Raw genomic sequence first — 25,511 nt, 5'->3', positions numbered from 1 at the left:
AAACAAATGAATAATTAATGAGAACAGGGTGTGAATGTGGACTGACCATGTGCGGCAGGCGGATATTAGCCAGGCTACGGATGAGGGCTCGGCTCAGACCGGACAGCTCCATGAACAGAGCTTCGTTCTGCTCCTCAATCATCTTGTTCTCGTGCTCGATGCTCTTCAGGTTCTTCTCCATAGAGGAGATCTGCAACACAGAGCAGCAGACCATCAGCAAAAGCACTATTTTAGCCTTGTTTTGATCTTCAACTAGACATTAATATCTGGAGAAATTTTAAACGTGTGTAAAAGTCTGATGTGTATTTTTCCTGTGTCATAGCTCTATTGTTGCATTGGATTGTCCAGGAGCTCAGAAATTATCTACCTTGCTTAGAAATGTCACATTTACTACCATCTGCATCTATCTTTAAGCTGTCCTGCTGACTGCAGCACTCACTAGAGGTTCAAATATAACAAAAGTAATCCTGTTAAAAGTAGTCCCAAACAAATCTCTTCATAAAACTACAGCTGTTCATTCACTCTCAACAGTGTCATGCTTTGGAAATCCTAAAACCAAGACGAGGTGGTGACCCTGGTCACAGATTACTTCAGGATCAGAATGAAAATGGAACTAAAGACCGGCTGTATAAGGTCTCTGCAGCGCCCTCCGGTGTGTCACTGACATCAAACGTCTCCTGCTTTTTTAAACAAAGTTCCTTAACTAAAAACTATCATATGGATTTGAATCTTTTTGGCAAGAGTGTGGCTAAGATTGGCAGTATTGTTAGCGCAAGAAAACACCAGCAGCATATAAACAGGAACATCACACAGAAGGGCCCTGCCAACAGTATATTTATTATACAATGGCTTTCTATTACACTTATATATTTCTTAGACACTTAATTAATGTATTTCATTTTGTAACATCAGTATGAAGAGTAAAAGAAAACCTTTGAGTTCACTGTAAAAATTAATTTTTTAAAAAGGAAAACAACACACACCTGAGTCTGCAGGTTGACCATGTCAGCCTCCATTTCATTGTTGGATTCATTGAGGTCATTAATCTCTTTGTTGAGCTGCTTGATGTCCTCGTCATTGTCCAAAACTAAAGGAGAGGCCAGAAATGTTAGAATGGAAAGATAAACATAGAAGGAACCCTAATCTGTGCACAGTGATTGCTTAACCAACCATCTTACCATCACTGGCTCTGAACTTGGTGCTCAGATAGTCCTCTGTGGGGAACTTGGCCTTCTTCTTAGCATACAAGGCTCTGGGGCATCCTGAGAGGCTGAAGTAAAAATTCAGGGGGGGTCAAATTTAACATTACATCTACATGCAGAGGATTAAAGCTCACAATAGCACGTGTTAGTTATGCTGGCTGGTTATATACTATTAAAATTTGACATGTTCATTTTGTTTTTTGTTTTTTAAGAAACAAAGATTGATGTTAAAGCTCATTAAGGAGTCATAAAAAATGTTTTTCTTCTTACTTAAATAAATCTTTTTGGGGGCTACATTCTTGCTAAGGGTTGGATGGTAAAACTGATCCAGGACCGTTTTGTTGCTGTTGATATCGAGGAAGAAGCTTAGCAAAATAACTGGAAACAGCTAGCCTGACTAACAGACTAAGACAGGCTGTTTAACACATAGTAAAAAAATCGAGTTGACTGATCTGGATACTGCTTAACACTGAAACTTTGAGCCCGGCTGGCTGCTTCCTACATATCCTGTCTGCAAGTTAAGCAAAGCTAACATCACCTTTATGGCTGGATGGATATTTAACTCATGGATACGGCTGGCATCAATATTCTTATTTAACTCTCGACAAAGGAAATAAGGATTCCCAAAATGATTAAATTACCATCTTTAACTAAGAAGCTGCAAAGCAGCTAAATTTAGAATAAAGACCGCCTGCGCTGGCCGCGATCAGTTTAAAATTGTGTTTGCTTCAGTACAGAAACACCCAAAGATATGTTCACAGATATTTACATATTATTTCTTGGTCAGACAGTGATTTCAGTATAAAACCACAGCTTTGCATTTTAACATTTGTCTGATGAAAACAGGAACTAAAATAATGAAATTCAGAGGCATGTGCTGGGAGCTGGGTTTGCTGTTTTCTGTCGACAGTCTTTAAGCTCAGCTAGAAAACAAAGACAGCAAATAAAGTTTCCCAAAATATTAAACTACATCTTTGCAGCACAACTCACAAGAAAACCTCAAGTCATGGTAATTAAGTCCAGAGTTAAGACCAACAAGTCCCCAGTCAAGTTAACATTGTAGTTCAAGTCTCTCAAATTATTATGAGCCACTGAGCAAATGACTGCCAATTCTATTTGTTAACAAAGTAACAAATTCAGTGAACGTAGTACAGAAATAAATGCTTTTCCATATGTGTGAATGTTTCTTGCAAATGCCAATTAAAAGCAGTATGAGCAGATGTTAACCCTGTGATGAGGTTGGCCTTTGACAGCATTTCAGAATAAATCATATTTGAATATACTGATCTAAAACCTGTGATAAAACAACAGGCTGAAGCTTGCCTGCGGTGTGTGAGGAAGCTTCCATTAGCATGTCCAGAGCCATCACAGCCAGGGGTGGGGCAGGTCGGGCCCTCCGTTTTGAAGGCCTTCCAGTTGAAGGGCGTGCCATTCAGGAGACCCTCCTTTTGTCTGCGGGCTGCCAGCGGACACCCATAGGCGCTGCGGTGTGTGGCGTACTTGCCACTGATATGGCCCAGGCTATCGCAGCCCGGCACCGGACACCTGCAGGGAGCAGAGGTAAAAAGAAGAAGAAGAGAGTGGAAGGAGAAGAAAAAGTATGGAAGGCAGGCAGCAGATATGGAAAGAAAGAGAGTGATGGGGCACAAAGGTTAGACAAGGAGAATCCAGGGAAATTTAACTGTAGCGAAAACTAAGATTATTCTAAGAAAAACTGAAAGGTAAACACTTTCTCTACTGGGCCAAATTCATACAATATGTATTTGTCATATTATTACAATATTGCTGACAAATGAGCTATTACAGTTTGGCACATGCTGGTTCAACATACTGTTATATTAACAGATTTGTGTGAAATATGAAGCCCATGTATTTCTTACGCAATGACAATGAACTGTGCAATAGTCTACCATGAACTCTACTCAGAATCAGTATCCGCAGTAAGTGTATTTTCCCATGAGTAAGTTGATTCAGTTACGGGGACAGGTCACTACCTCTGAATCTCTGATTCACAGTGACTTTCCTCTCTTTCTGTCTCTCTCTATCTCTTTCTTTTATTGCATTTTACTTTTACCGTCAGTCATGCTAAAAGCAGACATTATGACTTTCTGAGCAGTACGAACTTTAAAAGCTCGGAGTCCTCCTGGTTGTCCTTGGTAGGAGTTTTAATTCCACTTTTCTTGGCACGCGGGCACCCAGAGAGACTGAAAACAGAAAGTATGGAGTTGATAACATAGGGTTGGAAAAAAAAGGTCTGGTGAAGTGATTACTTAATAAAGGGAGAGAACATGGTAAGGAAGAATAATTTTACAGAGGTTCTTCAACCAAATGACAAACCAAATCCATTGAAAACGCCTAATATGGATGAAAATGTGTATGTGGTGCCTGTCTAATCTCTTGTGAACTGTCACTAGGCCTCTCTGACTGGCTATACATATATGTGTGTGTGTGTGTGGGAGTGTGCATTTGTGTTCTGTTACCTTCTGTGAGAGGCATAGTTTCCCGTGATGTGACCTGAACCATCACATCCTGGAGTGGGGCATCTGGGAAAAAGAGCAACACAATGTTGAAAGTTGAGCAGAAAAAAGTGAACACTGGGCTGCGTCACAATTGTGATGAAAACTGAGATTTACAATGAGAAAAATGGTTTGTTTGTTTGTTTGTTAATGGGTGTTTTTAGCCACTCTTGAGCACGTTTGTTTTCAGTCCCACCTCTCCTGTTTTACTTTCCTCTTGGACAAATGACCCGAGGTCACACTGTGCATATTCACACACAGCTTTACCTAGCCTCAAAGCCTGGAAACACTGAAAGTCTAGCCCAAAACCATAAATCATATTTAGCCATCAAAATCACACTTTCATTTTCAAGTGATGTAATCTGCTAATATGAAGGAGCAGAGTTTGGCTCTGTCCTAATTTCTGAACCACACAATGCTCCATTTTTCTCTTCTCTTTCCGCTCGTGTCCCAACCACAGTTCTTCTTCCTCACTGTTGCTTCGTGCTTGTTTTGGCAGAGTGGACTACCCTGCCGTCTGATTTTTGGTGTGTCTTTGATTTCAGCCGTCTGTAAGTTGATAATTTTCATTTCCTTCAAACGACATGCCGCCCTTCCATTCCTAACACATTACCCAGTCCATATCAGTCTAAGTATCCAGCATGACTTTTTCCACACTGAGATCTGATGTGTTTTCAAAATTTGAACAGTATATAATTGGAATAAATTTAACAACAAAAAACTTGTCTGGATCCATGAAAATGAAAAAATGAAATGAAACCTCTGCTCTCAAAATTCATGCTTTTATTTCTTCTAGGCTGCCATTGCCTCCTTTCTGATACAAACAAAACAAAACTCTGTGGACTCCAAATAGTTCAGACTCAGGTTCTTTGTGGGTCACATCATCCCATCCTGACTTCTCTCCATTTACATCCTATGTCTTTTAGAATTTTAACACGTTACTGATCTACATTTTATGGACTGTATGAGCTTTAAAAGCTACACTGCAGAAATGTTGACCCCATATGAGCCAGTTTGCTGACTTTTGCCACCTCTTTGTTGTTTTTTAATGATGTGTCAATTGTTGTTCAGTTTTCCTGAGTATTTTTCTGTTATAATCGCTTTATTGCTTTCCTCAGTATTTATTATCTTGACAATTTGACAAATTTATTGTGCAATGTTTTCTTCTACCAAGGCATTTTGTGAGCCCTGTAAAAAAAGTTATTATATGTTTCCAGGCTCTTTGCCACTTAAACGTGTCCTGTATCTGTCCGTATTGAGCTGTGAAAAGCCTCTGCATACTACAGAAAAAAGTTACATCTCACATTTACATGAAGTGATTGAAGTGAAAGCAAGCATAGACGTAGAAAAAAACACCATGACAGATGCAGCAGTGGCACAGGCAGCAGCCAGCAACAATAGATAAGTTAACGTCAGCAGAATGAAGTGCTGTGGTGCTGGGCGGTGTCAATAGCAGTGAGCTGAAGTGGCAGTGAAAAGGCAATGAAGGTGTAGAACAGACATACTTGAGTTCAGGGGTGTGGGCCGCCATGAGGGACCGAAGGCTCTTATCAGCGAGAGGACACCCAGACAGACTAAGAGAGAAAAGACCGGCAGAGGAAGAGAAGGACAAAAAGGGGGAAAGCAAGGGGTGAGAGGGGGTTGAAAGGAGAGCGCAGAAAGATGTGAGTAAAGGGAAATCAAGAATGCAAGGCATACCAAGGTCATTTAGCAAGAAGAGGACAGACAGCAAGAAGTAAATTACTGATGCATATCAAAGTCAATGACCGTCTTTGCTTCCTGGACTCATGCTACATTATTGCCTCTGGCATGTCAGGATCAAATAAAATGTTTGAATTAGTCTTGGTGTGCCAGCTTTGGAGTGGGAGGCTGAGGGAAAGTCTCAGTAGATCTAACATTTCATGTACAAGCTCATAGAGGAAGCAGCAGCACACAGTAGCAGCCAAATAAGTCTACATACCTGCGATGGGACGCATAGTTCCCAGTGATGTGGCCGCTGCCGTCACAGCCAGGTGTAGGGCACCTGCAGAGGAGACACACACACACAGTTAGAAAGGGCGGTAAGAGAGAATGACAACATTAGAGATTAGATGTATGAAGTTTTCTAAAAAGGGAAAAACAAAGGCTTCCCACACACCTTTAAATATTCACTGCCACCTGTGTATATACAGTTCATATAGACAGGCAAACAATGACTGCTGCACACCCCGTATGGAAACAAAGAAAAAACAGCCCTCCAGTGTTCACTTGTTCATGTGGATGTTGACCTAAGCAAGACCATTTTTGTTGTTCCCATTAATACTTGGGGGAAGTGCGTTTGTGTACACTGATGGAACTATGTCAACAACTATTGGGTGACTACCTCTCTCACAAAACAGCAGACCTTCGTGGATGTTCTTTTTTGGGTTAAATCTGGTTGGCTGGTTGTGGCCTTAAACAGGCATCCACAGAACATCTGAATGTGGCTAAACTGTCGTTCCAGGCTTACAACAAACTGGTTTCAACCTAATTTCAGTAAAAGCCCACTGAGCAATTTTCTGTTCATTAGAGCTTTAAAAGATGTCTAAATGGTACGTGCTAAAATCGGGTTAAATTTGGTTCAAGAGTCAAACTTGATTCAAAAGCAAATGTGTTTTAATACTTGATTGGCAAAGTGTTGTGAAAAGGTTATATCCAGGCCATCACACAACATTCTGTCTGCACACACAGACCGTCATGCATACAGTAAACAACATGTTCAGGCCATATATAGATCAGTGTTTCTCATGGGGTTGCTTAGTTTTCTGAGCCTCTGAACAGTCAGAACTCTGTTGTTCCCACGTGCGAGGGCTGCATGCCAGTGTAGTGATCAGCACTGCTGACTCAACCCAAAAAAGTTCTGGGTTCAAATCTGCTGGTCATGAAAGAAGACGCCATTTTACTGATGTTTTTACTGACCTGGAGGGGTGATGGAAAAAAATTGATGAAGCATAGCATCTAGATATTTTGTGTGGTATTGATACATGTACACCAAACATCAATATTTTATTAAACAAAACAAAATACTCTGGGAATACTACAAACAAGAGGGCTCTTCTAATGCACAGCTAACCCGAGATAACGTTAGCAAACTTAAATTAAATCGATCAACCAAAAACCATGCTCAGCTTGACAAAGCTACCTCCTAATTCAGAGCAAGCTAATGGCTCAGCCACACAGGTAGCAACAGGACAGTAACCTCTTTGCATCTGCAGAAAGTCATTGGTGGTTGCTGGTGATCGTACTGAATTTTTTCCACATTCTGTGACCAATTGCAGCTTGTGTTGACCGAATGGTTGCCCAGTGCTTGAGGCTGTTGCACACTCAAGACCACAAATTGCCAACATGTTGTCAACAGTCTGAGTAATAAGTCTTTGTCAATGAGCACAGCTGCAGGAGACTCGACTCAGCTGGCTGCTAGCTGGTTGTTTTCTAGGTACAGTAACAATCTCATTTTGAAGCAAAACTGAAGGGGAATAATTTTAGCCTTTTGGATAAAACAGATACTGACAAAGTTTAACTTTGAGGATATAATTTGCAGTTTAAAAAAGGTGATAAATCACAATATATGTTATTGAAATACACAGTTTATCACAAAATGTTAAAAAAAAATTGCAATAATATCGTGAGTGAAGTATTGTGATGATATCATATCATGGGGTGTCTGGTGATTCCCAGCTTTACTGACCTGAAAGAAACCTTTTTTTTTAGCCAAATCTCAACATCATGAGGACGTCTAACATAGTCACTTTCTATGAGTTTTTTCCTTTCCTGGATGTAATTGAATATATATATTGGATTCTTTTAATCTTGCTACACATCAGAATATAAGAGTGACTGTAAATTCTTGGCCACATTACTTACGAGAGCAGCTCCTTCTTGCTATCTTTGGGCTGAAATTTGACCTTGAAGCTTGGGGTTGTGACCTCTCCAGGATATTTCCTCTCTTCTAGACAGTCCTGCATCATGTCACAGTCCTCTGCCTCAGAAGAGACGTATGACTGGCCAGTGTGCTCCATCTGAAAAGTGATTACCACACTGATAAATCTACTGCAGACCTGTTGCTGTTTAAATTGTGGATGGACTTATTGTCTGAGGTCTCTTTTTTTAATATATTTCCTAGCAATAGTTTGCATATTTGATATAAACAAAGAAACTTTGCAAACACCATGTGCACACAATCCTCTTTTATTCTTTTGCAGACAAGTGATGTTTCCAAATGCAGAGTGTCCTCATAAAAAATTAACATTCAAGGCCCTTTATATTTCTTTTGAAAAAGTTCAAAGGAGTAAAAATTAGCATATGCCAAATCCAGGATGGTGCAATGCACCTGACACACTACCTCTGTTACACAGTGCAATGTTTTAACTGTACAGTAACTCTCACATTTCAGTGAAATAAATGAATAATAGAAAGAGGAAAAGGGGACAGGGACTAAGAAAAGGGAATTACACAAAGTGATGTAAACAATTAAGAGTTTTTCATTTAAAAAGCTTAGGGGGAATTTTGTCTGTTGTTATTTATGTCGCAATATCTCCTCTGTGAGTAACATCTGAGGAAATGCCGCATGTCTGGAGCTCGTACTTTTGCTCTGTCTAATTGTACTGACCTCGTCCATTTCCTCCTCTCTCTGGCGGTTGGGTTTGGTGTAATCCAGAGGTCCCTCCCAGTCCTCCTGCTTGTAGGTATGTATGTTTGGTGATGTCATCCCACTGTTTCCGCCATGATGGATTGAAGAAGAGGAGGAGGAAGGGTCTGGAGACCGAACCCCGGGGCTTGTCCCAGACAGACTTCCCTCTCGTTTAATGGGTTTTTTCATACTCAGGTCCAGGGTGCCATTCTCATCCACTTCAATGTCCATTTCCTGGAGAGAAAGTAATTTATAGGATATTATTTATAGGAATTTATAGCTGAGCATATTTGTTACTTCTAATTAGCTTTTAAAAGGCCTGATTTAAGACTTTAACAAATAAATAATCCTAGATGAGTGACTGTGAAGTAACTGAATGAATAATTAAGTACATACTAATGAAATCTTTACATTTGTTTATTTTTAATTTTGTTAGCATTTTGAAAATGCAAACAAGTCAAAGTAATTTTCTGTGTTAATTTATTCATACCATTCCCTGAGCACACTCAACTATTGTTAGCTAGCCTGTTAGCTAGTTGGCTAAGCAAACTAAAGATAAAACATTTCCTGTTTTCTCTTCACTGAGCTGTGTGTCTTTAAAGAGCTGTCCCAAATAACCAGCAGCTACTGCTACTGACACAAGCTATTTACTTAAATGCCATGGACTAATTCAAGCTCAATATAGCTGGCTTGCAGGCTGTCTAGTAATTCGATTCAGTTTCAATTCAGTTTTATTTATATAGCGCCAAATCACAACAACAGTCGCCTCAATGCACTTTATATTATAAGGTAAAGACCCTACAATAATTACAGAGAAAATTCAACAATCAGATAATCCTCTATGAGTAAGCACTTCATGAAAGTTGGAAGGAAAAACTCCCTTTTAACAGGAAGAAACCTCCAATAAAACCTCAGGGAGGTGCAGTCATCTGCTGTGACCTGCTGAGGGGAGGGAGACAGGACAAAAGATACACTGTGGAGGAGAGCTAGAGATTAATAATAACTAATGATTGAATGTGGAGTGGGGTATAAACAGAGACAGAGTGAAAAGATGTGAATGAAGACAAAACAGTGCATTATGGGAACCCCCCAGCAGACTAGGCCTATTGTAGCATAACTAAGGGAGGGTTCAGGGTCACCTGATCCAGCCCTAACTATAAGCTTGATCATAAAGGAAAGTTTTAATAAAAATAGAGAGGGTGTCTGTCTCCCGAATCCAAACTGGGAGCTGGTTCCACAGAAGAGGGGCCTGAAAGCTGAAGGCTCTGCCTCCCATTCTACCTCTAAGTATGCTAGGAACCACAAGTAAGCCAGCAGTCTGAGAGCGAAGAAGAATTTCAGTTTGATCTGAATTTAGAAGCAGGAAATTAGAGGTCATTCAGGCCTTTATGTCTTTAAGACATTCCTGCAGCTTAACTAATTGATGTGTGTCATCTGGCTTCATTGATAGATAAAGCTGAGTATCATCTGCATAACAAAGAAAATTGATGCAGTGCTTTCTAATAATACTGCCTAAGGGAAGCATGTATAATGTAAATAAAATTGGTCCTAGTACAGAACCCTGTGGAACTCCATAATTAACCTTAGTGTGTGAAGAAGACTCCCCATTTACATGAACAAATTGGAGTCTATGAGATAAATATGACTCAACCACTGCAGTGCAGTACCTTTAATACCTATAGCAAGCTCTAATCTCTGTAATAAAATGTTATGGTCAACAGTATCAAAGCTGCACTGAGGTCCAACAGGACAAGTACAGAGATGAGTCCACTGTCAGAGGCTGTAAGAAGATCATTTGTAACCTTCACTAATGCTGTTTCTGTACTGTGATGAATTCTGAAACCTGACTGAAACTCTTCAAATAAACCGTTCCTCTGCAGATGATCAGTGAGCTGTTTTACAGCTACTCTTTCAAGAATCTTTGAGAGAAAAGGAAGGTTGGAGATTGGCCTATAATTAGCTAAGACAGCTGGGTCAGTGATGGCTTTTTAAGCAGAGGTTTAATTACAGCCACCTTGAAGGTCTGTGGAACATAGCCCATCAATGACTGTTTATATGAGTTGTGACTCTAATTTATAGCTGCATACTTTTATTCTGGGACCTCACTATAGTAGGTTTGAATGCTTAACATTTGAAAAAAAATCCTTATAGATCTTATACTATACCTTTATGCAACCTCAAAGTCCACCCTCTGTGTAAAATGAGCCATTTCAACTCCTATCTCTTTAAGCTCCCCCCCGTGCCTATAAGCCCTTTTTGTTCTGACTGCAAGCCTGCTGAGGTGCATGTACTTTGAAGGCATGCTAAACCTGAAAAGGATGACTATATTGAAATCTGGAATGAGAAAAAATTAGCTCATTGTAACATTATTAAAACACAAGATTTGAAACTTTTGCCATGTTTAAATGTTTAATATGAGCATACTATCATATTATATATATAACCAGTTATATATATATAACCGTGAAACAGGAAATGTATAATACATTCCCTTGAAATCAGAGGTTAGTTAGTAGAAGGACTGTCACAGCCCTAGCTCGCATGTGCTAGCTGTTTCTGAGCCTGCTAGCAGAAGTGGCAGTGTGATGGTTGACTGAAAGATGAGGGGATGGAGGCTCATTAAATAAAATTAGTCATTTATAATAATATCAACAAGTTGAGCTTTAATTATTTAGTAAAATGTTTCAGAATTTTTTTAATCATAGTTCACTCAGTACATGAATATGATTATTTAGCTTTTTTAATGCTGAAAACTTTGGGGCTCAATGCATAATCTGGGAGAAAATTAATGGAGAAACACAGCTAACTAATACATCTAATTAAGTATTCTCAAACGTGAATTAGTAATGCAGTCTCCTCTGGTGCACTTCAGTGTATATGTAAGGCGGTCCTGTGTGATGATGATTGGGATTATTTTAATTACCCTCTTGAGCAGATTCTGATGCAGCGCAACACATTTTTCCTGAATCCTAATTTCATACATTCTAAATAAAAACTGAACTTTCACATAGTAAAATTTTGCCCATCCATCTCCACCTGCTTATAAAACTGCCCTCGAGCCTGTATCAAACAAGCGTTTATACAGTCATGCACCAGTGTGATGCATTCTTTCAGAGCACTCACACTCAGGTTCAGAACACCAGCCTCATCGCCTAAGCATGTTAGTCATGATATCTAATGTACTCTAGTGCCAACAGCATGAACACAGTGTTCCATCTCTCCATGCTTTATTATAGTTCTGGCAGGTGAACAGAAACAGAGGGGTGAAAAGAGCAGTGTTTTCAGCATTCATGTAAAATGGTGCTTATATGGGCTGGTCAAGGGCCAGAAAATTCAAAAGGTTAAGAGAGGAGGAGAGAAAATGGGAACTGTTCCCAGAAATGTCCCAGGTTGATGAGCTCAGATTTCCAGTGTTTCAATATTGGATTTCAACTGGCTCCAACTCTGATTCCAGATCAGTCCCCAGTTGATCTGTGCAGCTAAGGCCTGCTCTTGGATCTGTGCCTTGCTGAACACCTTGCTCTGCTTTGCTGCCAGAGACATTAATTTTCACTTTTTATCTGCCTAAAAGCATGTCAGAAATCGAAAAATGATGAAGCAGTCACTTTCTCTCCTCTGTGAGACAAAAAGGCTTTTAAAAATCACAATATGGGGGAAAGTGGTGCTCCTATTACACCTCCTGTGTACACAAAGGAGAAAGAGAGGGAGGGAGGGAGAAACAGATAAGTATAGATAGAGACGGCGTGAGGAACAGGGAGACTTGCATAGGGAAGAAGAGAGAAAGATAAAAGAGGGTAAAAGGAGATCTGAAAAAGAAAATGATAGAAAGAGTGGCGGGGGTGGAGAAAGAGAGTGGGAGATCTGTCCGGCAGATAATGAAAAAAGGCTACCTGGTGGAAAAGTAATCCAGGCAACTGGCAGTCAGCCAAATTCAATAACAACATGAAAAGTGTGTGGGATGGAGGGATGAAACGATGAAAGAGGATGAGAGAGGTGATGCAACTGAATCTCAACACCATCCTGTTGCTGTAAACCAATGCCTCCTGATGATATATTCATGCCGAGTTGATGGGGAAAGAAAAAAAAACGAGCGAGAGGAGAGGAGAGAAGAGGGGTGGAGAAGGCACACCCACTGCTATCCCCTCTCATCTCACCAGCTGTGGCCTGCAATGTTTCATCTGCACTACAATCAGATAATAAAATCTTTCTCCGAGTGTTTTGGAGAGAAGAACAAGGCAGTACTTTACAATAGCAAAACCATCCATACTTGACTCACTTCAAATTAAGTACATTTACCTGGTGATGAACTGATTGATTGCACTGTTTTAATCACGGCTGTGGCTCTTAATAAAATGCTGATGACCATGAAAAAATTGTTTGTTGGGTTTACCTTGTTTTGGGGTTTGGTGCTAAGGTTCTCAGGTTTCTCCCAGCAGCGAGTGGATAGGTTGAGGATGGCGGTGGCAGCCATGTGAGCAGCCTCAGCATCATGGGAGTAGTCGTAGGCCAAGGAGGAGCTTTTCCCATAGCCATGGAGGCTGAGGCTAGGTGATGATGCTTTGGGGAATGAGGGCTTAGCTGTAAGGGGACAAATCCCAAGTTAAATCCATGTTCAGGTAACAAAAAAATTTGGCTGATAATCTAAAAGAAAAAGAATGTGTAAAAATGTGTAAATACTGAAGCAAAAGGGGATTGAAAAAAATATGTGAGTGGGAATGTTTGTTGGGAGAACCCTAGCTAAGGCCTGCACTACAAAGTAGGATTTCATCTTATCCAGTTCAGTTCAATTCGATTTTATTTATACAGCAACAGTTGCCTCAAGGCCCTTTATGTTATAGGGCAGGGATCCTCAAATCCAGGCCTCGAGGTCCGGTGTCCTGCAGGTTTTAGATGTGTCTCTGCTTCAACGCACCTGAGTCAAATATAGAAGTCATTAGCAGGACTCTGGAGAACTTGACTGCATACTGAGGAGGTAATTCAGCCATTTGGTTCAGGTGTGTCGGATCAGGGACACATCTAAAACCTGCAGGACACCGGACCTCAATGCCTGGATTTGAGGATCCCTGTTATAAGGTAAGAATCCTACAATAATTAGAGAGAAAACCCAACAGTCAAAACGACCCCCTATGAGCAGCACTTGGTGACAGTGGGCAGGAAAAACTCCCTTTTAACAGGAAGAAACCTCCAGCAGAACCAGGCTCAGGGAGGGGCAGTCGTCTGCTGCAACCAGGTAACTTTGGGGTTAACCCTGAGTTTTCTGTACTACGAAGGTGGTTCACTTCTTACTGGGGTTACAGTGCTGTGGTTGTGCTACAAACCTAAACTGCTCCAGAGCAGGTCATGTTCAGATCTGACATCAACAAGTATAGCTGAGGTATCAGTATAGTTGGCCACCTAGTGACCGATCAGATCTCCAGAAAATAGCATTGCCATTCCTGGAAACTGCCCAGACGTCTGTATGCAGAGAGCAGGAGAGTCTAAAGTTTTTTAAAAGTGTCCGAAGTATTTGTGTTTCCCAAATACAAATTCTTATATGCAACTTTATTCCTGGATTTTTATTTTTATTTTTTTAGCCTTTTGGTTGAAAACTATTTTACAACAATTTTCCTTTTCCATAAGCATTAATGTATAAACAGGGATACGTTTGTACTTGTGGACTTTATATCAGTCTCAGGTAGACTAAGCTTACATTTGCACTCTGGTTTTGTATTTATTCTTTACTTGCTGCAGCTGAAAGAATACAAACCGTCATGCAAATCTGAACATTAATTTAATGTAATATATCAGATTCTCTCATATCTTAATGATAAAGTTGTGATATTAATAATTCTGTTAACTCACACAACTGGCATTTTTGCCAGCTTTACTTCTTGCCTTCAAATAGGCTACACTTTATTAATGTAGTAGCTCTTTGACAGTCTTACTGACCAAAACGCTGAAAGCACTCACACGTTCATGCAGCGCTTTCAGTACTAAACTACTGTACAGCACCTTTCCTCTCACATCACTGATTTATCTGTGGCAGCTGTGGGACTTGCATTCCGTATTAGGTGTGTAACCTCTTCATAAGTTTCTAATATTATAGTTTACGCTTTCTTTGTAAAATCAGCCACTCAGGTGCTGGTACACTAATCAGTTGATTGGTCAGATGCTACCTAAACCACCCCTTTCATGTGAACACTCAGGGGAAAGCCTGGGTTAACTTGGTGAGTTGATTAGCTTCATGTGACCACTTAGCCTGATCACCAGTGTTAGGGTAAGTGAATAACAGAAGGATACCCTGGGGTCTGGTGAACTGGCTTTGTAGTACAGGGCCCTGGACTTAGGTTAAAAGGAATAGGTTGACATTTTAACTGCATCACCAACTACTGATGTAACATGTTACATCATATGTCACTACTTCTAGCCCAGCAGCAACATCCAGGCCTGAAAAATAAAGTCAAAGGGCCAAAAGCTACACTTTCTCTAATGGCTACTTGAGGCTAGCTCCAACAGCCAGTCAGTCCCCTTAGATGCAGATGCTAAACTGACCAACAGCAGAAAAAAGCATGTTCCAAAAAACTATTTTTAGCACTATGGATGGTCTCCTGCTTCATAACAATTGTAGCTACCATGATGTCATTGAGTCAAAAAAGTGGACCTCTCAGTTATGTTTTGGTGCCTTTTGAAGCTGTTTTGATGGAATTATGACATGGTTTTTGTGTGTTGTACACACTGTCAAAAGAAGCGTGCTTCAGTTTTGGAAAATCATTATATTATTCTGTTTCTTAACACTCCTCAGCAGATACATGTTTCTGCTACAATCTATGGATGCAGCAGGCTAACCAAGCTTGCTGGCATAACGCCACTTTCAAGTCTAAATATGGTCACTGCTTGCTCCAAAACCACAGCACGACAGCAGCCAAAAATGCTAACGCTGAAGCTTTCAAAATGTGGAGTCCATTAATCAGTGGTTATGTTGTAGTGGCTACTTCCATCTTTGATATACAATCAGTGCTTTGAGCCAAAGATAAAATCCTCACAGCTCCCTCTAAAAACACAGTTTGTCTTTGTTTTTGACATGGATTAAACAAATAAGATAATTAGTCAGCCTAAAGGTACAATTTGGTGGAGTTAGCTACCTTTAGATAGTGGCGAGCTACCTGTTTCACACTGCAACTGATTGTTGGTTTACATTTTTATTTTATTTTATTTTATAATTAATTAATAATAATTAATTAATTTTTTTACTGATTTCCAGAACTTAATTTACAAAACAAAACAAAATCAAGAAACAAAAACAAAAAAAACCAAACAGGTTTACACTTTGATTTCTGATTGATGTGGTATATTTGATTTCAATTAATTCAATTCAATTCAATTTTATTTATATAGCGCCAAATCACAACAAACAGTCGCCTCAAGGTGCTTTATATTGCGGGTAAAGACCCTAAAATAATACAGAGAAAACCCAACAGTCAAAACTGACCCCCTATGAGCAGCACTTGGTGACAGTGGGAAGGAAAAACTCCCTTTTAACAGGAAGAAACCTCCAGCAGAACCAGGCTCAGTCTCACTAAGTGCCATTCCCTAAATGTTGATTCTTTGAAGATTCTTGCTTAAGTCAAATTATTTGGGTCGAGGATTTCAGTCACTCATGTAATCAAACTTTATTCCAGACTAACAACACAAAAAAACACAAAACAAAAAGTCACATCAAAAAACATCGAAGTCACCTTCACAAAAAGAGATGAGTGATAACATTTATATGTTTATCCACATGACAAAACGTGCAGTGCTTATAGTTAAGAAGCTGGAATGTAACAGCTCAGCTTCCCTTTAAATAACGTGGCCTTGTGACTCACCTACATGTGTTGCAGCTCCAGTGTTGTGGGATGTAAGCTACTTTAATGTGTGAGAAGTAGTGTCACAGCCACTGCTATGCATGCATTTTGAACTTAAACCTTAAAAAGGGCAACTCTGTGACCAAGAAATAGTACAAATGATATTAATAGCAATTTGGCTTAAATGTGGTCCATATCTCTAGTTTTCTTTGTGATTTATTTGGTCTGAGAGTGCTTCCTCATGGTGATTCTGGCTGCTGTAACCCAGCCACTAGTTCACCTTATATGGGCCATGTGCCTAGTTGGTCATAAATTGGTTGAAATGGTAAAGAATTTTATCTTCTCATCAGCCTTTCTCATAAGAATATGCACAGTGAACATATAAAAAAAAAAATATATATATATGTGGTTGGAGAAAACATATATATATATATATATATATATATATATATATATATATATATATATATGCATGTCAGTCAGAGAAGAAGGCAGAGGTTCCTTCTTACTTTTGAAGGCTTTGGGTGAGGTTTCGCTGGTGGGCATCTTTGGAGCAAGCGTGCGCTTCCCGAACACTTGAGCATCGAAGCTTGCATAATCGAAGGACACCTTGGAGTACTTTTCTAGCTCCTTGGCCAAGTTGGCGCGAGGTGTGGACGGCGCCATGTTGGGCCTGTAGCTGCCGTACTGGGGGACCTCCAGTTGCTTCACAAAACACATGGGCCTGCAGGGGGGAGAGGGAGAGGAGGTCAGGGTGGGGCTGGGGATTAAAGACAAAAATGAAGCAGAAACAAGAGAGTAGATGAGAAATAAAAATAGGACTGATACAATAAAACAAACACACACACACACACACACACACACACACACACACAAAAACAAATGGGGAGAAAAGGAGAATAAAAGAATGAGCAAAAAAGGTAGAGTGAAACAGAGAGAGTGAAGACAGGAGCAATGGTGTACTTAGCAGGAGTGCAGCAGGATTAAAAGCTCTCTTATCAGCAGAGGGCACATTTGCATGTTGTACAGCATGGAATTTATGAGCTTTAAGCCCTCTCGTTTTCTGGAGAGCCTGGGCTTTTGTCAGACCTGTTGGCGTAAATCCACTGATAGACCAGGGGGAGGTGGAAGGGCGTGGGGAGCGAGAGAGAAGAGAGGAGGGGAAAAGAGAAGATTGGGAACGAAAGAAGAGGGAGTGGTGAAAGAGGAGAGAGAGGAGGGGTAGGCTGGGGGATAGAGGCAGGAGGAGCGAAGTGACCTTCCTCATCTTTGCTTTTCTATTCTTTTTTCTTTTGCATCCCCTCCCCGTCTTATCTCCAAGCCCTCCACCCACTTTGGCCCAACCCTATTTATCCCTCTCTGCATTCCATACTGCTGAAGTCTTTTCTCAGTGTTTTCTCCAACCATATGCTCATTAATAGCTTACAAGACCTGGCCTATAGTTGTACAGTTGCTGAGGTGGCCATCACACAGTGGCACACCAATAATACATGTACAAAGAAGAGCTGCAACCGATCACAGGGGATTTTTTTTTTTTCATTTTATTAATTCAACATGGATTCCATTAGAACGAGGTATTCTGCAGCTCCAAATATAAGAGACAAGCAAACTCATTTGAATAACAATCTGAAAAGGAAAAACAAAGCAAGCCTTATTATTTTTTAATACTTGATGCTTTGTCCAAGCACTGATGAGGTTTTCCTCAAGGAAAGCAATTATTTTTTCCTATCCCTCCGCAATGCCCCTATAACTTGCATAATTAGCTTATCGGCTGCATTATTAATTAAAATACCAATGAGGAAGAGCACAGACTTAGCATAATACCAGTGTCTGGTTTGTGCTAATTATCATTCTTTTGGCCAGGATCACGGTGCCTGGCCAGTTGGGGGAGATGAATGTAGATAAAAAGATCTTAGCATGTGAGGTGACAGTAATGATTAGCCTGCCAGCCAGGATGTTTCAAGACTTTCTTGTTATTATTGAGCCATTCAGAGGACAGGCTCCACCTCTCACGCAGGGCAAAGTAACCAAGGTCAGGATTGTCTCTGCGGTTTCAATGTGGCTCAGCAGTAAAGCAGCTAACCTTGACAAGGACTCAGCTGTGAGGGGTTTGGATTGGAGGAGACAGCTTTTATGTAGGTGAAAGGGTCACTGTGCCCGATCTACCGTAGTTCCTGCTATTCATCATCTCATCTACTGGCTTCAGAAAAGGACAAAAGGCAGGAGTTTTTAACCACACAAACCTGAACTATAAAGACTAGCACTGCTAGTTAAAGAATTAAAATGAAATATAAAACTAAAAACAGTTGTTTGCCTTCTTTTTCGATGGGTGTTCTGGAACTTTTAATTTCCCTGACAGAACTCTCCCAAGGGATTAATAAATTAAAGCTAAATCTAAATCTAATTAAAAATCTCCATACTGTAGCTATAACTTCCAATCAGTTGGTCAGAAAGAGAAAATCTTATATGTTCATTATGCCAAATAATTTGCATTTCCTGTTTTGATCTTTATTTTATTCCCTATTTTTTTCATCACCATTTAACAGTTCCATCATTTATAAATTATGAATTGATGGGTGTGTCAGATTCTGCCTGGAGTGGATCTGGAATGTGGATAACATCCGACTATAAGAGCACCGTGTGTTCAGCGAGCTCACCTGAAAAGTTTACATAGCTAAATCAACTAACTACACCAGTGAAGGCCATTTGATACTGCCTAATGTTACACACTAGCAAAAGACACTTTAGTAGCAGTAGCAAAGCTTTTAGACTACAAAAAAAAAAAAAAAGTTGCCTAGCTAACACGTATTATTTTGCTTTTAGCTTTGTTGATGTTATGAGCATGGAGACGTTAAAACTTTCACTTATCAACTCATAAAAAATCAAGGGCAACACACTAAAGTCAAGTATTTATTCCCACTGTACTTAACAATGATCCTTCTCTTTGTACCAGGTTTTCTTGTGTTTCTCAGGGCACCACACTCAGGCCCCGTAGTTAAGCATTCCTGTAAATACCATTTCACCTGAAGAACAAAGTGTTTTCACACTATTTGTTTTCTTTTTCTTTTTACAATAAAAAGCATTGATAAGTGCAATTACCTACAATGCATGTAATTACAATGCATTCAGTTTTATTTTTATAGGGGTGTACCAGTTGCAAAATTCTGACCTGATGCTGTTATGCCAATATCACTCAACAGATTTCCAAGATGGCGCCGGTGAGGTCAGCAGCCGTCGTACCTGCTCCTACGCTTTGTTTGTATATATTAGGTTTAGCTCTAATTTTTGACTTTATAATTCCGCCTGCTCTGTGTCATATCACGTATGACAGACAGACTCTTTTTAATATCAGAATACAGCACTCTGGCTGTATTCTGACACCTTTTTCTCCCGACCCGACTTGGCCTCGGGAGATACTGCGTTTCCAGTGGGCCAGCTCAAACAAAGGACGGCGCGGAGCACCCAGGTCACGGACAAGGCCCCGAGGGAAAAGAGCCGGCGTAAGAGAGAGGCTGAGGCGCAGAGCGCACCAAACGCCACTGCCGAGCATCCTGTTGGCTAATGTCCAGTCACTGGATAACAAGCTGGACGAACTCAGGGCCAGGATACAGTTTCAGAGGGACATAAGGGACTGCAACATCATCTGTCTCACGGAGACATGGCTGACTCCCCTCATACCGGACCACGCCGTACAGCCGTCGGAGTTCTTCAGTGTTCATCGCACGGACAGAACGAGTGAGTCTGGAAAATCAAGAGGAGGAGGTGTGTGCCTAATGATTAATAACAACTGGTGTGACAGTAGGAATGTTGTCCTTCTGAAACAATCATGTTCACCTAACCTGGAGCTCCTAACCCTGAAATGCCGTCCCCACTACCTGCCCCGCGAGTTTACGTCGGTCATCTTCAGCGCCGTCTATATTCCACCTCAGGCGGACACAAACACTGCACTATCCGAGCTACATGAGGCGATTTCCACCTATCAGGCTAACCAGCGTGATGCGGCTCTCATCGTAGCCGGGGACTTTAACAGTGCAAACTTGAAAAAGCTGATACCGGAGTTGATTCAACACATCGACTGCCCCACCAGAGGAGAGAGGACCCTAGACCACTGCTATTCTCCATTCAAAGAAGGCTACAAAGCAAAGCCTCTTCCGCCTTTTGGGAAGTCTGACCACACCTCTGTCCTTCTCATGCCGAAATACAAACAACGGCTCAGGCAGGAACCCCCTGCTGTGAGAGAAGTGACACGGTGGTCTGATCAAACAGAGGCCGCTCTGCAGGGTGCGTTGGATTCAACCGACTGGGACATGTTTCGCAGCAGCGCGGGCGGAGACATCGAGGAGTTTACGGAAACTGTTGTGGGATTTATTGGGAAAGTTGTTGAAGACACTTCACTTAGGAGGACCATCAGGACTTTTCCCAACCAGAAGCCGTGGGTGGATAAATCTGTCCGCGACGCCCTGAGGTCCCGCACCGTTGCCTACAACTCCGGCCTCGCCTCTGGGAACATGGAGGACTACAAGGTTGCATCATACAACGTCCGCAGAGCGGTGAAAGAGGCTAAACATCGCTACGGCCGCAGACTGGAACAGCAACTACAACAGTCTGACCCCAGGGGACTGTGGCAGGGACTACGCACCATCACGGACTACAAAGCACCACACACACACCCGGTGAGTGCCGACGCTTCTCTGGCTGATGAACTCAACATCTTCTTTGCGCGCTTTGAGTCGGGAAGCCGACAGCCCGCTGCGCTCCCGGCCGGAGGGGCGGAGACACTCACTGTGACGGAGCGCGACGTGAGGAGGGCGTTTAGACGTGTAAACACCAGGAAAGCGGCTGGACCAGACGGTATTAGTGGACGTGTCCTTAAGACCTGCGCTGACCAGCTGGCACCTGTGTTTACACTGATATTCAACCTCTCACTGAAACTGTGTGTGATTCCCACCTGCTTTAAAAAGTCCATCATAGTCCCTGTCCCAAAGAAACCACACCCCAGCAGCCCCAATGACTTCAGGCCCATAGCACTCACCTCTGTGGTGATGAAGTGTTTTGAGAGACTCATCAAGACATTCATCACCTCCTCACTGCCCACCACCCTCGACCCACTACAGTTTGCATACCGGCCAGACAGATCCACAGACGACGCCATATCCTTCCTCCTCCACAAGACCCTTTCACACATAGACACTGGTAAGGGGAACTATGTGAGAGTGCTGTTTGTAGATTACAGCTCAGCATTCAACACCATAGTTCCCTCCAGGCTGGTCTCTAAGCTGCTGGACCTGGGCCTGGGCCCATCCCTGTGCAGGTGGGTTCACAGCTTCCTGACCAGCAGACCACAGGTGGTACGAGTGGGTCACCTCACCTCATCCTCCCTCACCCTCAACACTGGATCCCCCCAAGGCTGTGTGCTCAGCCCTCTGCTGTACTCACTGTACACCCATGACTGCGAGGCCACGTCAGAGTCCAACGTCATCATCAAGTTTGCTGACGACACTGCTGTTGTGGGACTAATCTCTCACAATGAGGAGACAGCCTACAGGAGAGAGGTCTCCCGCCTGGAGAACTGGTGCCAGGAGAACCACCTCCTGCTCAACGTCAGCAAAACGAAGGAACTGATCGTGGACTTCAGCAGGAAGCAGCAGAGGGACTACCATCCACTTGTCATCAGTGGTGCTGAGGTGGAAAGAGTGGACACCTTCAAATACCTGGGAGTGACCATCTCACAGGACCTGTCCTGGACTCATCACATAAACATCACTGTGAAGAAGGCCAGACAGCGTCTCTGCCTCCTCAGGCGGCTGAGAGACTTCAAGCTCCCACTCAAGGTGCTCAGGAACTTTTACACCTGCACCATCGAGAGCATCATGCGTGGGAGCATCACCACCTGGATGGGAAACTGCACCAAGCAGGACTTCATGGCCCTAAAAAGGGTGGTTCGTTCAGCTGAACGGACCATCAGAACCACCCTCCCCAACCTGCAGGACATTTACACCAAGCAGTGCAGGCTGAGGGCCATGAAGATCCTAAAACAGCCCAGCCACCCTGGACACTCTCTCTTCTCCCTGCTCCCATCAGGCCGGCGTTACCGCTGCCTGAGGACTAAGACTGAAAGGTTGAAGAAGAGTTTTTACCCACAAGCCATCCGTCTGCTCAACTCTGAGCCCTAACTGGACCATTATTGCACAATGTAAATATTATAATTTAAAAAGTGTGTATAGTGTGTAGTATATAGAGTATAGTGTATAGTGTGAATTACTTTTTTTTAATTTTTATTCTTCTTATTTATATGTGTGTGTTTATTAGGTTGCAGGTACAAAATACATTTCACTGTGCATTGTACTGTGTATAACTGTGCATGTGACAAATAAACACTATCTTATCTTATCTCTTATCAGACAGTATTTACCCAATATATGTGTGTGTTTCTATCATTCACCTCTCGTGAGGGTATGAAGGCTCCATATCTATTGTATAAGGCATAAAAGAGCAACAGAAACACCTCAACGATTGTGACTGTACTTTTCTGATGACCCACCTCAGCACTCTGTCATTGGGGCTTCCTTTGAGGTGCTCGCTCCCTGACTGAGAGAGATGCTGCTTATCGTGGCTCTTGGACAGCTTCTCCGCGGCAGCGATGGGACAACCAGAAAGACTTCAGGGACAAAGGAAGAAAAGAAGATGAATATTACAAGTGCATACTGCTGACCCTGTAAATCCACATCACAGTACTGATGTGGGCTGACACATTTGCTGCTCTGCATACATGAATATACGAGCTTGCAGCTGCACAAAGTGTGCATCCTACAAACACACACACACAAGTTTCATATATGTATGAAAACTGTTTGTACCAATTCCATTATTGTATCTGTAGATACAATGGCGTAAAGTGCGTAAATATACCTGCGGTGTGTGTTGCGGTTGCTGTTAACATGGCCCTGACCAGTGCAGCCAGGAGTTGGGCACTTCAGCACATTTTCATGCATGGCCAGAACTGAGGAAAAGACACAAAATTATGGCAAAACCCCCAAAACCCAGTTTAAACAATCAAAAATCAACAATATTTTCACTTAACTGAGAGTATGAAAATCATTGGGGTGGGATTTGCTTTTTTTTTCTTTTAATTTCTTATATAAATATTTTTAGCCCCTGTCCCAAAAAAATCTCATATCAGTTATTTATCTTTGAATATAAAGAGGCTTTGATGGAGTGAACCACACACAGGCACTTGTTCTGTATTGCTCTACCCCAAAATTCCAAATGATAGAAATAAAGTAGAATTAATTTACATATTTGAAGCCAGTTTTCTGACTTCATATAAACATTTACCCAATTCAAACCAAAGGATTGTGTCCTCCAAACACATATACCAAATCATGGAATATGTGGGTCCTGAGATCTCAGAAAAATCTCATGAAGCCACAATTAAACTGATATTACAATTTTTGTAGATTTCATATTAAAAATTATTTTTCCTCTTCTAAGCAGCTGGAATAACAAAGAACAACAAAAATAAAACCTCACTCTCTGGGGGGATCCTGTCCTTGTGCGGACAGCCTGATAGGCTGCGGTGGTGGGGGTAAAGACCGGTCACATGGCCAGTCCCATCACATCCTGGTGTAGGACACTTGTTCTCTCTCTTCTCTGGCCTGCTGCTCTCTGGGTTGGAGTGGGGCAGGACGGTAGAAAAAGAAGGTAGTGAAATGGAAAGGAGAACAGGAAAAAGGAAGGCCAAGTAAAAGGAGAGGGGAAGGTGGGAAGAACAAGGTGGACAAAAGCGAGTGGTTAATGCCATCAGACAGTCTGCTTGGCTGAGCATGAAATCCAGACATATCGCCAACATCTGCACAAAAGCCACACCATCTGTATCCCCTACTTATGTCTTATGCGTGTCTGTAAATATACCAGGTATACCATGCATTAGTCTAAATGTGTGCTTATTTAAATACTTTTAAGGATAAAATACTATCAAAATAATGAACTGCAATGATCTTATCCTGTCAAGTTTAATCATTTCCACCCTTGGCTAAATTTGCACGACACTTCCAAAGACCTTATTTGGATCTTGGACAAAAGAGTGCCTTACAATACATTAGAAGAAATTCGCACCACTGTATAATTTACACATAATTAAAGATGCCTGCTCCTCCCCACTGCTACTCGAGGTAGGCCAGGCAGTATCAGTGGCACTGGAGAGAGGAGAAGGGAGCAAGAGGATGGTGTGATGCTCTATTGGCCTTCAAATTGAATGTTAACGAGACATGCATCTCCTAATTAGCGTCGAGCAGAACAGGAACGTCACCGCAGGAGGGAGTTAAGGCCAAGGAGAGGGCAGCACTACCGGGCATGTAATCACACTGCTGCTATACTGTGAGAAGCATGACAAGCGGGCAGCGTGCCAAATGTGTAATACAAGGCTCGAACACACGTAGCATGTAAACAAACACTCCACCGCTGACTGTGGAACAACCTGCATGCCTCCTTTTTCTCTGTTGATATGTTGTCCTCTCTCCTGTGCTCTCTCTCACATGCTGTTGTCCCTCCTTTCTCTCTCTTTGAGCACTTCCTCCCAGCTCTTCATGGAAGTCTATTCAACTGGAACCACTTCATCCCCATTACAATAGAAAAGGGAGGATCTAAACAGAGCTCTGTGACTCATCTCTTAGTTGGTACACTGCTTATTTATATCCTCTGTTCCCAACATTATATTCAGCACATTTAGCAAAACTTTAAACCATCGTTCTCTGTATGCTCACCTCTTTGTTATATTCCATTCATATCACTGTGCTATAAAAAAAATCACTTGCTTTCTTGCAGAGCATTAGACTGAATACTGAGGGAGCACCTTTGGTCTGTGTTCTTAATATAAAGCCAAACACCAGGGAGCAACTGGCACTTTTAAAGCTAGCTTACCTGAGAAAAGTAAGAGTGTTAAATTCTGGCACTTGCCTGTAATGTTTTCTTGGACAGAAACTGCTGCATGCCAGTTTAACAAAAGTGGTACCAGCTGATTCACTTTTTCTTCTTACTGTTTTGTCTTTTGTTTGACTTTTCCATGCATCATAGCTTACACACGTCACACATTATACTGCAGCAGATTATCAGGTCTCAGTGTGGCTCTGTTGAAGGGGAGGGAGTTAAAGCCTTGACAAACAGGTGCCTTTCCACTGTAAGAACTGGGGGCAGGCAAACAGTGATTGCTAATATTTACAATACTCCATATATAATCGGCCCATTCTGGCTTTTTTTAATTTCTTTTTTAAATAGAATCTTCTGGGTATGTATGAATAATTTAGAGACAACTTTGAAAGTATCT

At 41.7% G+C, this 25,511-nt stretch overlaps 1 protein-coding gene across 7 annotated transcripts in view; it reads right to left on the bottom strand.

Annotated features, from left to right (window-relative positions):
- Positions 1-25,511, bottom strand: part of myt1b (myelin transcription factor 1b) — a 52,991-nt gene that overhangs the window by 3,229 nt on the left and 24,251 nt on the right. For 4 of the 7 annotated variants that reach the window (XM_030733035.1, XM_030733036.1, XM_030733039.1 and 1 more), the window contains 15 exons: positions 23,720-23,854; positions 23,099-23,189; positions 22,731-22,847; positions 16,699-16,949; positions 12,757-12,944; positions 8,346-8,600; positions 7,601-7,755; positions 5,679-5,741; positions 5,224-5,292; positions 3,683-3,745; positions 3,326-3,406; positions 2,526-2,747; positions 1,179-1,270; positions 984-1,087; positions 47-190 (listed from right to left, as the gene is read on the bottom strand). In XM_030733035.1, the coding sequence (XP_030588895.1) occupies positions 47-190; positions 984-1,087; positions 1,179-1,270; positions 2,526-2,747; positions 3,326-3,406; positions 3,683-3,745; positions 5,224-5,292; positions 5,679-5,741; positions 7,601-7,755; positions 8,346-8,600; positions 12,757-12,944; positions 16,699-16,949; positions 22,731-22,847; positions 23,099-23,189; positions 23,720-23,854 (2,030 nt within the window). The remainder of the gene's footprint in view (positions 1-46; positions 191-983; positions 1,088-1,178; positions 1,271-2,525; positions 2,748-3,325; positions 3,407-3,682; positions 3,746-5,223; positions 5,293-5,678; positions 5,742-7,600; positions 7,756-8,345; positions 8,601-12,756; positions 12,945-16,698; positions 16,950-22,730; positions 22,848-23,098; positions 23,190-23,719; positions 23,855-25,511) is intronic. The other 3 variants (XM_030733037.1, XM_030733041.1, XM_030733038.1) reach the window with 2 other exon arrangements.

This window comes from Archocentrus centrarchus, chromosome 7 (genome assembly GCF_007364275.1).
Source record: "Archocentrus centrarchus isolate MPI-CPG fArcCen1 chromosome 7, fArcCen1, whole genome shotgun sequence".
In the NCBI taxonomy this organism is placed as follows: domain Eukaryota; kingdom Metazoa; phylum Chordata; class Actinopteri; order Cichliformes; family Cichlidae; genus Archocentrus; species Archocentrus centrarchus.
Note: the sequence above shows the minus strand (reverse complement) of the source record. Positions and strands in the feature narration are given on the sequence as shown.